Source organism: Malania oleifera, chromosome 4 (assembly GCF_029873635.1).
Source record: "Malania oleifera isolate guangnan ecotype guangnan chromosome 4, ASM2987363v1, whole genome shotgun sequence".
NCBI classification, from domain to species: Eukaryota; Viridiplantae; Streptophyta; class Magnoliopsida; order Santalales; family Ximeniaceae; genus Malania; species Malania oleifera.
The window spans coordinates 33478315-33491008 of NC_080420.1; the positions used below are offsets into that span (position 1 = coordinate 33478315).

A 12694-nucleotide genomic window follows, 5' to 3' on the forward strand; every position below is an offset into this window, starting at 1 on the left:
TCCTTGTGGACCAAAAGACATTGGAGGGTTAAAAGTTGCTTACTGATCAAAATCAGTGTTTTAAAAGGCAAAGGCATAAGGTGAGGCGTTTTTTACAAATTTTTACCCCAGATAAGGCAAGGCATAAGCCTTGAGGCATTGAGAATTTAAATTTTTATTTTAAAAGTATAAAAATAAATTATATATACCAAAACAATATGAAATTTTTATTAAAATGAATTTTAAATTTTGTTGTCTGGATTTTAAAACTAAGAAATAATTTAGGAAAAGAAACTAAAGTCTAAACACATAAACCAAGCTAATATCCTCGCACAAGCCACATGCCCAAGGACTGCAATGATACAACAAAGTGCTCATGCACCCAGTAAAATGAAAAAATGACACTTTAAGGGTGCAGAACAATAAAAAGAGTGCAGAGAAGACAGAATCACTATTGAGAGACTCAAAATGAGAGATGGAGAGAGTTTGTTGAGATGAGAGAACAGATAGGCGGCATCGCTGAAGGTGAAAAGAGATGAGAGACTCATGGTCTGCCAGAGAGATTTAATGGCGTTGGAGGAGCAGTCTCGCTGGAGAAGATCGACAGAGCTCTGTAGGAGAGAGGCTGCGTCGTCAAGGGAGCTGCTGTGTCGAAGGAGCAGCTCTGTCAAGAAGGGTCTGTGGAGCTTGTGAATAAACGATTGAAGGGCACTACTGCCCTAATTGATTTTTTATGTTCTTTTAAACATATTTCTTATATTTCAAAAACAAGTTAATGGGGACTGACAGGCGTGCGCCTTAAACACTAAGGCATGAAAGGCGCAAATTTTTGCCTGAGGTGTATGCCCAGATTCAAAATGCGTATCACATTCTGAAATACACCTCGGGGCTATTTTGTCTGAAAACTTTATGTGCACCTCAAGAACGCCTTCTAAAAAACTTATCAAAATAAGGGCAGAAAGGATATTATGGTAGTATTGATGAGAATTGTAACATTTGGAGTTCAACCCCAAGCACTGTTCCCCTCATGCAACTACAATATCATAAGAGCTAAGCACTTCCACTTTGAAAACATCATAAAAACTATGTCTATATTCTCAATTTAAAGAAACAACTATCATCCCTAGACGGAATGCTAGGTACAAAGATGCACAAAGGTATTTTTGCAGATTTTACTCTAGGTAATTCAAGTGCAAGTAAGAACCATCCAAATCAGGAAGAAACCAACCCCCCACCACCACCACCCAACCGCAAAAATAAAGAAATAAAAATAAAACTGGGAAAAAAAAAAACAAACAAACAAAAACAAAAGCCCTCATGCAAACCGAAAACACCTCATGCCCCACCTCCTCCACCCTTGTGCACCAAAAAATAAAAAAAAATAAAAAAAACTTATCAAAATTTTCATTCTAGCAAATTCCTTGGTGAGACTTTTCAGTTTCATCAACATTGGGTTGAAATCTCTGCACATGGCTCTTGCTCTGGAAGCCACCAATGGTTGCAAACAAAACAGTTTATGCTAAGCAAATAGATCACAAAATGAATCACTCACCTTTGCACAGTCACCAAGCCAGCTCATGATACTTCGTGCAGCTTCAAACATTTCCCCCAAGGCAGTGAGAGTGGTCTATTTGTATGGTAAAATACAGTTAGTTCATATGTTATGTGATCAATGTCTTTATTTTACTCTTCTTTTTTTTTTGTAAAATTACAGAAAACCCCTCTGTGATTTCATTACAAGCACCAAACATCCTTGTGCTTCCCAAAATTGTAAAACCATGCAAACCCCGTTATTTTCTCTTACAAGTGTTGAAAAGGCGAAAATATCTACACTACAACAACAAACTTCAAAATGTAATTGATTAATCAAATTAAAATGTAATTGATTGGATAAATATATACACAAACTTCAAGGCTTAACCCTTACTTACCTTCCAGTGCATCCACATCACTTTGGATAGGGCCACCTATGCCCACCCAGCTGCCCACCACTCCATCAGCCAATATTTGGTTGCCACCTCACCCTTCATAGATTCACCCACTGCCTTCAATGGCATCAGCACCAACAAGCTTGCAAGTAGCTATGCAGTGCATTGGTTTGACATGCTTGCCACTGGCAAGGGGACAAAGCCTTGAGCTTTGTGTGAGTATTTATCAAATTAACCAATCATAATTTGTCATTTGAATTATGTTGGTATTTTGATCTTACTAGCATGTTTTGTTACTAAAGATTAGCAAGTTTCTCATGTTACACAATTTTGAAAAGCACAAGGGGGTTTTTAGTGTCAATACTGAACCTATACATTCTAGTTTTCCAGTTGAACCATAGAAAGGGTTTCTCTAGTTTTCCCCACTTTTTGGCCCCTTTGAGAAGGGTAAGGGACTGTTAAATCATCGGATTAAAATTACTCAACTTGCCAATTCTGGAAAAGCATCATATGTATCCATGAAAAAACAATCTAATGCATATATTTTTATTACAAACTATTGAACCCCTTACTTTCGCTGCATAGCAAGCTGCACCAAACAGTTTTGTGTCATCTTCAATGGCACAACGTTCCTTCAACCTCCGCTTGATCTGATCACGAGCGCCAACATAAGTGACACCATATACTGATGTCATCACCGTCTGCTTGACCAGTTTCCTATCCACCTACAGCCTCAATAATGAACTATTAGTAATATTTCTTCAATCAAGCATCCCCAAGGACAGCTATGATAATTTAAATTACATCCAAATAAAGCTATCATATTTGTACATGAGTAGCACAAGCTACTTGCTTGGCAAAATCAACAGAAACAGCGAGAATCATTCATGGCTGGGGCTGTTGCCATACTGACAGTAACATTATTTTATTATATTAACTTTATGTTTAATGGACATGAGAAACAACATCAGTACCTGATTAATTAAAAGCCTAGCATGCAATGCATTCGGATTTGTTGCCGGATCTTGCTCTGCATCCCTACGCATGATCTCAAGAACTCTACATTGCAACAACAGTGTTCCATCTGTCAAGATCAATAAGTTGACATGATGTCGTCCTGGGACAATTTCAGATATTGCTCCAGTTCAAATGATAGGCATCCAGACAGGCAGCTAAATGATACTGTGCGGAACCATTCCAAGTAATGTGCAAAATAGTAGGGGTACACAGAAATTGGTTTAAACCAATTGAACATCCCAAACTGGATTAATTTGCTCAAACCAGTTCTGTTCAGAAAAAAAAAAAAATGTGAAAAAGTTCACCTAATCAGTTTAAATTGTCAGAACTGTTCAAACTGGGAAAAAATAATGAGTTATGCCATACAAGATTGAGGTATCAGCATTTTCACTAATTTACCCTCAAGAATATCACAGCTGACATCAAAGGGGAGAATTTCTTCTTATTAGCCTCCAGCCCTTTGTGACCAACCATGAGAAACATGCATGATGCCACTATGGCAGGCTGCAGCACTTTTCTGCAGCAGCAGTCCCTCCATGCAGCAGCAGAAGCAGGCTTGGCATCCTGAACGGGCTGTTTCACTACTCTGCATTTGAGATAGTTTTCTTCTTCTTATCTTTCTTCTGCTTAAGAGTTCAGGCTCCTTCACAGATCTCTATTGTATTCACTTTTTTTTTTTTTGGTTACAACAAGTTATAATTAGAAGGAATATTTTCCTTGGTATTTATTTGATTAAAAACATGTTTTTTTTATAAACAAAAGAATTATATTAAAAGAGAGAAGAATGTCCATCAGAAAATTATAAAGATAAAGGAAAAGAAAAACGAAAAGAGAGGGAGAATAAGAAATCCTCCCTTTACATCAATAGAAACTAGTTACAAAGAATGCAACCTAAACAGAGAACTGAACTCAATGTAACAGGGTGATGTAGGACAAGAAGCAAGAACTTGGGGGGATCCTTACTGGAGAATCATTAAGAAGAATAGGGTTAAGGAATTGTGAGGTTACGTTACTAGTTTATTATGTGTGTTTAGTATTAATTAGTATAGGATTACGCGAATTTGAGGGTTGTTTCTTCTTCTTCTTCTTCTTCTTCTTCTTCTTCTTCTTCTTCCATCATCCTCTCTCTCTGATTCTTCTCTATTCTGAAATTCAGTAGAAAATAAAAAAGAGAAAACCGAAAAGCAGTTCTGCAGTTTCTGAACTTTTTCAGAAATTCCAGTCGTGTCCCATTTCTCAAAAAACCACCTTCCATACCCCTTCCTGCAACACCACCCATCCCATTGAAAACAGAACCCCCTGAAACCCTCACCCTCAAATTTTCATCACCATCCAATCATCATAGGAACCCCCACACACCGGCCAAACATACTTCAGCTGTCAGCCATCAAGAATCCCTAGTGTCATGTGTTTTTCTCATCACACCACCACCACAGTGCTCCCCACCCACTGATCTGCAGTCTCCTGAGTTTCATAGCCAAAATCTCACCGCCGGCAACTTGCACCCCATGCGCCAGCGAAGCGTGTGAGAAAGCCTCCCAGAGTCTTCTGGAATTTCCTGTATCATCAGAAATTGCCTTCAGTCACGATATTTTGAGTTCCTCCACAAAAATTTGATCTGCAGCTTGATATTTTGATTGCGGACACAATATATTGTATGTGAGCACGATAATTTGGCATGAAACCTAGAAATTGTCACTGGCAGCATTAAAAATCAGGTTTTGTTGCTGTAATTTGCTAGTTTTCTTCATGAATTTGCTTCATTTCAGCAGGACGACCAAAATCAAGGTGAATTGAAGATAGTTTTTGAGAAATTGGGAGTGAGGCTTGAGGGAGACACCTTGTTAAAAGGCCGGGGATATAAAGCCACAGCATATATATAGAGGAATGTCATTTATCATACCTTGCACACAATTTCAAGCTCTTCAACACTTTTCTCAAATGTGGAGAAAAAATTTGAAAAAATCATTATTGATGGAAGATGTCCAATGAATGAGGTTTCCATAAATGGAGTCACTCGAATGCAACTTCATTCGGAACCTCACCCGAAGCCTTATAAGATGTCTGGGTTGATAACTCTATTGTATATGTTTATGAAAGATGTTTGGTTCCTATCCAAATGGGGGACTATTTTGATCATGTTTGGTGTGATATCATACCTATGAAGATTGGCAATGTACTCCTTGGTTCTCCTTGGTTAGATGATTTGTGTGCGACTCAAGGACATGAGAACACATGTCTTACACTACAATGGGAAGAAAATCATTTTGAAGCCTGCTCTACCAATCAACCAGGACAAAGAATCTGACGTTAGTGATCATGTCAAAGTTACTTAAATTGAAGACACTACAAGCAAGGCAATGGAAGTGTTTCAAGACATCCAAATTCCTTCAAACATTCCTATTGTAGAGTTTGTCATCCCTGATGAGTTCATTGATGCTAATTCTCAAGTCAAGTCTATGGTGCTGCCAATGGAACGTGATTCTTGCCTCGTTCAAGCATTGGCATTCGAAAAACCCAAGTTTGCTTCTCCATTTTGATCCTCCATTTCAAAATTCGAGGCTGAATTTTTCCCAACTCAAGGAGAGTTGAACTAGGACAAGAAACAAGACCATGGGAGGATCTTTGCTGGAGAATAATTAAGAAGAGTTGGGTTAAGGAATTGTGAGGTTAAGTTAGTAGTTTATTATGTGTGTTTAGTATTAATTTAGTATAGGATTATGCATATTTGAGAGTTGTTTGTAATATTTGTGTGAAGTATGGGTTTATTTGTAATGTAATGTAGTTTTAGGGATTTTTATGTAATTTCATGTGAAGAGGCTTTCTTATAAATAGTACGTGAAAGCCATGTTGGAGGCAGTTATTGGTGAACGTGAGTTCCCCCTTGGTATCTCCTCTCTCCCTTCACTTTCCTTCCTCTCTTCTATTTCTTCAAAATTCTCCCATGGCTGCAGAACCTTGATGCTGCCCCTGCATCACAGGGCCAACCAATCTCACTGCCAGTTTTCCAGAGAAACATGACAAAAAAACCATTTGCCGACGCCCACAACGACACAAGATATACCACTCTACTTCAAAGCAAATTGTTAACAATAGTCACACCTTTGAATATTCTAGCGTTCCTTTCCAAACCAACACACCAAATAATAACCATAATGGTGCAACTCCATAGAGCTTTCCTATCCTTTCCTTTGTGAAAACCCCTAAAAACATCAGTATAAAAGGCCTTCAAAGTGTAAGAACAGACCCAATTTTCACCATATATACCAAATAACTTATTCCCAATAGCAAACATAAAAGGGCAATGAAGAAAGAGATGTGAACAAGTCTCCTCATTCGTCATACGAAGGACACAAACATCGGAGGATGGTCCCTTATTAGGTCTTCTCTTCTAAAGCAAATCATTGGTACTAATTCTTTCAATTATTGCAGGCCAAATAAAAGCTTTTATTTTTTAGGGAGCTTTAGCTTTCCAAACCAAAGGATGCAAAGCAAAAGGATCTACAGTAGAATCACAAGTCAAGTAGGTGGAAAAAGATTTACAAAAGAATTCCCCAAAGGATCTAAACTCAAAACCCTATTATCACTCCCCAAATGAACATGAAAAGAATCGAGCACTCAGTCAAAAGAACCATCTCATTAATCTCTCTTTCATTTCAATTTCTCCCAAATGGAAATTCCAAGAATTCCCATCTTCTTGCAAAAGAAGAAAAGCAGAAATCAAGGTGCCATGAAGATTCAATAAACGAAAAAACGAGGGGAAGTACTAGCCAAAGGCATCTTCCCCTCCCAATGATCCTCCCAAAAGCAAATATCTTCCCATTACCCATTGTATAATGGACTTTAGAAAGGAAATTATCGTAAGTCTGAAATTACAAACTTCTAAGGACTAGAATAAGCAGTGTTAATTCCCACTTTAGCATCCCACCCATTTTGTAGCATTCCAAATTTACTGTGAATTACTTTATGCCAAATAGAATCAGGTTCTAAAGGAAGGCACCATAACCATTTCCCCACCAAAAGGATGTTTTTGGACACCAAGTTACAAAGACCCAAGCCTGCGCCCTTTTTAGCCTGTAAACAGCCTTCCAACCTACAAGATAATCTCTACAACCCTCTCCCCCGCTTGACCATAAGAAATCCCTCATTAATTTCTCAAGCCTCTGCTCCAATTTCTCAGGGATTCTAAAAGAGAGCTAATACAAAGGGATGGAAGATAGAGAAGCATGGACAAGGGTAATATGACGCCCTGAAGTGAAAAATGCTCCTTTCCAGCCATCCAGTCTCCTAGTCACTCTTAGAAACAAGGTCCCAGAAAGAGCCGCATTGGATTGCCACCTAGGGGGACACCTAAACAAGTAATAGGTCAAGTCAAAATGGCACAATGAGCTATAGAAAAAGGATCCACATTTATACCTAGACCCATCAGACTACTCTTAGAGAAATTAATTTTCAGTCCAGACATGCTCAAACACCTGTAAGATAGTCGACAAATTAAAGAAGCAGGTTACATTATCTAATAGGAAGAGAATAGTATCATCTGCGAATTGAAGATGAGAAATGATGCAAGTCTTATAATTTACCTTAATCCCCTCCATCAACCCTCTATCTACACCTCTCTCAATCATCCTACTCAAGACAACAACCAAGACAGTCAAGGGAAAGGGAGAAAGAGGATCTCCCTGTTATAGACCCCTGGACGCACAAAACCAAGACTTGGCCTCGCCATATACTAGACAGAAAATACCACAGGAGATAGACAGCCTCTAATCCATTTCCTCCACCTCAGGCCAAAACCTTTTCTAGCCATAATCTTCTCCAAGAGGCTCCAGCTCACCCTATCATAGCTTTCTTAAAATCCAATTATAACACAAGACCCCTCTTGTTCCTACAAACAGCATCTTCAACCACCTTATTAGCTACTAAGGCAGCATCTAGGATCTGTTTGTTAATTATGAAAGCACTTTGGCTAAGAAAGATAGTGTCCTCCAAAACAGTGCCAATCTCTTAGAGAACACCTTAGTCAAAATCTTATAGACACTAGTTACCAAGCTAGTCGGTCAGTCCTTGACTTTAACCGCCCCATCTTTTTTGGAGACCAAGGTAATAAAAGTGGAATTTGAACTCCTCCCTACCACTCCATTGTGAAAGAATTCAAGGAAAATTTTCGAGGAGATTTCCCTTCAAGGTCTCCCAACTATTCTGAAAGGAAGCCATAGTAAAACCATCAGGCCTAGCAGCCCTTTCTCTATCCATCTCAGAAACTGAGTTTTCAATCTCCTCTTCCTCAAAAGACAACTCTGGCCAAGCAGTATTGTTAATTGATATAGGACACCAATCCAGCCCCTAATCATAACTCTACCCTCACCCTCCTCTAAGAAAAGATTCTTGTAAAATTCAGTAATCAGGCCAGCAATACAGTTATGATCTCTAATAAACTCTCCCCTATCATAATCGTAACTACGCAATTTTTCATGCAATTATGATTACAAATACTTAGAAATTTTCTTACTTTTTTATGATTAGTATTGCATTTTGGAAATTGGTGATTGACTAAACCTTCTTCAAGCATCCCCCAAAGTCCCCCCCCCCCCCAAAAAAAAAAGGAAAAAAAAAGAAAACCTGAAACCATCTCTCTTAATGTTTGGGTTCCTTCAATTATTTGATCTCTTAAACTGGAAGTTTGGCTTAAATTATAAAGGATACATTTGGTCAGTGCCTTTCGCATTCAGACTGAACTGGAAAATTTTGGTCCTGCCAGTTTCCTGACCAACCCAGCCAGAGAAACTGATTGCATAGGCCTACTAAATAACACACACACACAGAGCATGCACACAAAACAAAAATGCAAGTTAGTGTCCACTTCACAAGATTTGGGGTTAGATGGCTATCAGTTTCTTCTTTACTGTCTACCATTCAAGATAAATGAACCAAGATCTACCTAATTGAAAGATACATGGAATCCATCAAACAGAATCTCTCAATACAGATTGAAGGATAATATTTTTGACATAATTTCTAGTTCTCGTGTAAAACAAGATTTATGAGTAAAATCCTATTCTTACCATAATCTTGCTTTAAAAAAATATCATAAATTAATTTTTCTACAGCTCCAATGGAGCAGAGGACCTGGATGCATTCTATACTGATTATTCCATTGCAAATATTTTTTACAAATTTATAATTGAGAGAAAGATATATATTGGTTTTCTTCCTAGTAATGCTCATGCACAAAGAGTGGGAAGAGACATAGGGACACATACAACATGCCATATACACAGAGACACACCAAATCATAAGATTGGCATATGAGATGCATGTGCATGCTCCAAGTGAAGTTAGGCAAGTTAAATAATAAGAGGTTGCGCAGTTATTTAAGTCATATAGTGTAGAAGCAGGAAACAGGATTAAGTTGACAAGAATAGAGAGTTTTGAATGAAATAAAATTACTATTTAAGACTCATTTATTATGATGATAAAATATTTTCAAGATCAACACTGAAAATGCATGGGAACACCTTTATATGTCACAGATGTAAATTATATATTCAAAGAAATTCTATATATCTTTCAAAGAAATTCTCCGTATATCACTTCTTCCATTGTAAATATAGTCAAGTTCATAACATTTTTTATAGAAAAAGATATTTTTTTTTTAAAAGGAGGAAAGAATTACATTGTAAAAGAGGAAAAGAAGTTTTCAAGACTAAAAATAAAAGAAATAAATAAATAAGCAAATAAATAAATAAACTGAGTAAGAAATAAACTACAACTAAATTTTAAAAACCTCTTTCAAGCCCTTCCCCTCATAATTAATAAAGCGTTTTAAATTGGCCATCTCATGTTAAGCATTCGCATTTTGCTACTACCACAATCCAGCCTCACTTCTTGCCCTCTGTTGTCAGACAACCACAAACCTATCTAGCCCAAAAGTTCTTGATCTTCTTTTATCTTTTTTACTAAGCTCCTTACAATCTTAACCAGAGAAACAAGAATGGTAATATGCTATTCACTATTGACCCACTCATCCAGAACATTAACTTCGTCTTTACTCAATCCATCATACTCTAAAATAGAAACTTCCAAACTTTCAATAGGAGTTGCCGACAAATGAGAGCTGCCATCCAAGGAGTAGGAGAGTTCGAGTAAGCACTATATTGGTCAGTGAATTCATCTAATAAAAGACGATTACCACAGGCAAACTCCTATTGCATCACTTTCCTCGTATAACTCATCACCCCATTAATTTTTCTCTATTGACAAATACTTCTGGCTAGAGTTTTCCCCTAAACAATTCCTCCTTATATCGACCAGACTCCACAATAGTGATACTTCCATCATTATTTCTCATTAACTCCTTTGAAGTATGCATCTCTGGATTGAGAATCGTTCATCAAAACTTTAGGGCATCTCGAAACCTGACTACATCACCCTTCTACAACTATCTACCTTTATTAACTCATCAACAGATTCCTGTTTCCAGTGAGATTGAAAACCATCATACCACTATTAAAAAACTGAATCCCATCATCCTTAGACGATATACCCCCTTGAACAACAACACCGCCTCCAATTTTCTTTTCCGTATTAAAAGAACAAGAAAAACCATTCTCGCAACAATCCAATTTATTTTGGTCCTCTCAAGTCCCATGAGAAACCACCGTGGCAAACAGACCAGCCCACCATCAAGACAGCCATCAACAGCCACAATAACCTTACGATTAGAGCCCTTCTGTTGAGGTCGTTTTCATTGATCTCATACCCCCCCCCCCCAACAAAAAAAACACCCTTTCCTCGACTGGAAGGCTCCTTCAAAGTGGAAAGATCAAAACTTATTAGAGAAGAATACTTTGCCATTTGAGCAGAGAAAACCCCAGGCAAGGAAGGTTCTTTGCATTCTGCCCCTGCTGTATCCTTCGGTTTATTTGTCTTACAGGGCTGATTATGGGCCTGGGATTTAAAACTACCTTGCCAAATCCTGCTAGGACTAAAAATATGCTGCCTCCCTAAATCTACCCAAGGCCTCAACTGGAATGAAATCCCTTCTTAACAGCAAGCTCAAATCAGAATAAAAAATAAAAATTCCTAGCCCATTCAAGAAAACTGTCGTCCTGGGTCCCGGAACATGTGTCACATCTTCTTGTATTGTCAAAATCCTAGCTGCAAACCCTCCTGCCCTTGACCCATCTTCTGTTCACTTCGGAGCACCTCCACACCACCAAAGTCAGAACTTTAGAAGAATGATTACTACCATTATCTCAGGGAATCAACCAACCAACTTCCTTCACCAAACCACTCCAAGCTACACCCTTCTTCACAGAAGCCATATTTCCACACCCCTCAGATTCCACAATCGATTTCAAAGCTTCGATAAAGCCCTTCCATGGGAAGCCCTTTAAACCCCCAGGAACAAAACTAGAATGCCTCTTCCCCTTCATGCTCCACCTTAGTTCAAAAACTTACATTTTGTTGACCTGTCCACCACCCAATTGCAAAAATTTCCAATATCATCCAATAAATGTACCGATCCAACCGAATGAATGCTGAAGCAATGCAATAAGAAAACCACTGAGAAGCCTAACAGAACCCTGAACCCTAATCCACTTGTTGACTCAAGGATACCATTTAAATAAAAACTCAAATCTTCCTCCCCAAAACTTCTCCAGTCTCACATTGAAGGATATACCTTCAATCTGAACTGTAATCAGAATCACCAGATATTGTTGCCATGGATAATCAACCAAAAAGGAAATGAAAGAAGAGTGTGAAAGAGAAAACATAACCCATTAGAGAAAAAAAAATTATTACAATTTTAAATAGACCATTATTTTAGTTATTTTTATGAATAAATAAAATGAAATTTTAATTACAATATGCCATTTCTTGTGTATAAAAATCATTAAAGCATCATGGAGAAGTGTAGAATTGTCCAAGGAGCACCACTGATTGACATGAACACAGGACCCTTTATAGAAAGGTCCGTGCAACATAAGTGTTCATTGTTCCTCATTTTTCTCATTATTTTTTTTTTCTTTTCAATGAAGTCTCTTTCTTAATCTATGCTTCATGTTCCCAAAGTACTTAATGTTTTTGTTGGATTCCAAAATAAGCCACTTTTTTTTTGAAGTATTTGCACGCTATGTGAAGAAAACTCCTTTACTAAAAGATCAGATTACAGGAAAATGGATCAAAATTCTTTCCAAAGTAACAACCATATTTACAAAGCAGTAAACTCTATACTCTGGTAATGCTTTCCTAGCACCTGTAATGATGTAAAAAGAGGAAGGATAAACTTCGATAAATGTCACATTAAGGTGGGCCTCTCAGGAAAAAAAACTTAATATATACACATAAACACACACATACATACATATCTAGTTACAGCAAAATCAAATATCAATGTTTATTCATGAGACAGACAACAATATGCAAGTAGTCCCAGGGCAACGAATTTCTAAACTCCCCAATTATCTTATCACTATCAGATTCCAGAGGTAATATTAATGCTAAAAACCACTATTCTTAGTGAGATTTTCTCCCCAAAAGATATTTGAAGCTATTACTTCTAAGATACAACTACAGAAAAAGTTTGAACTACAACTTTGTGTGGTTAAACATCAGATATATAAGTTGATTTTAAACATATTAAGATTCCCTAACATCCTCTCTTAGTGTCCGAAAAAAAAAATTGCTAATGGATGTCAGCATCAATGATTTTCCTTCAGGCCATTGCTGCCTTTCCCATAGACAATCAACCCCACCCCCCCCCC

The 12694-nt window shown here is 37.6% G+C and overlaps 1 protein-coding gene across 2 annotated transcripts in view; it reads right to left on the reverse strand.

Moving 5' to 3' along the window:
- LOC131153239 (DNA-directed RNA polymerase 1B, mitochondrial-like) overlaps positions 1-12694 on the reverse strand; it is a 50618-nt gene that overhangs the window by 16136 nt on the left and 21788 nt on the right. For both annotated transcript variants that reach the window (XM_058105409.1, XM_058105410.1), the window contains 3 exons: positions 2882-2966; positions 2480-2632; positions 1532-1606 (listed from right to left, as the gene is read on the reverse strand). In XM_058105409.1, the coding sequence (XP_057961392.1) occupies positions 1532-1606; positions 2480-2632; positions 2882-2966 (313 nt within the window). The remainder of the gene's footprint in view (positions 1-1531; positions 1607-2479; positions 2633-2881; positions 2967-12694) is intronic.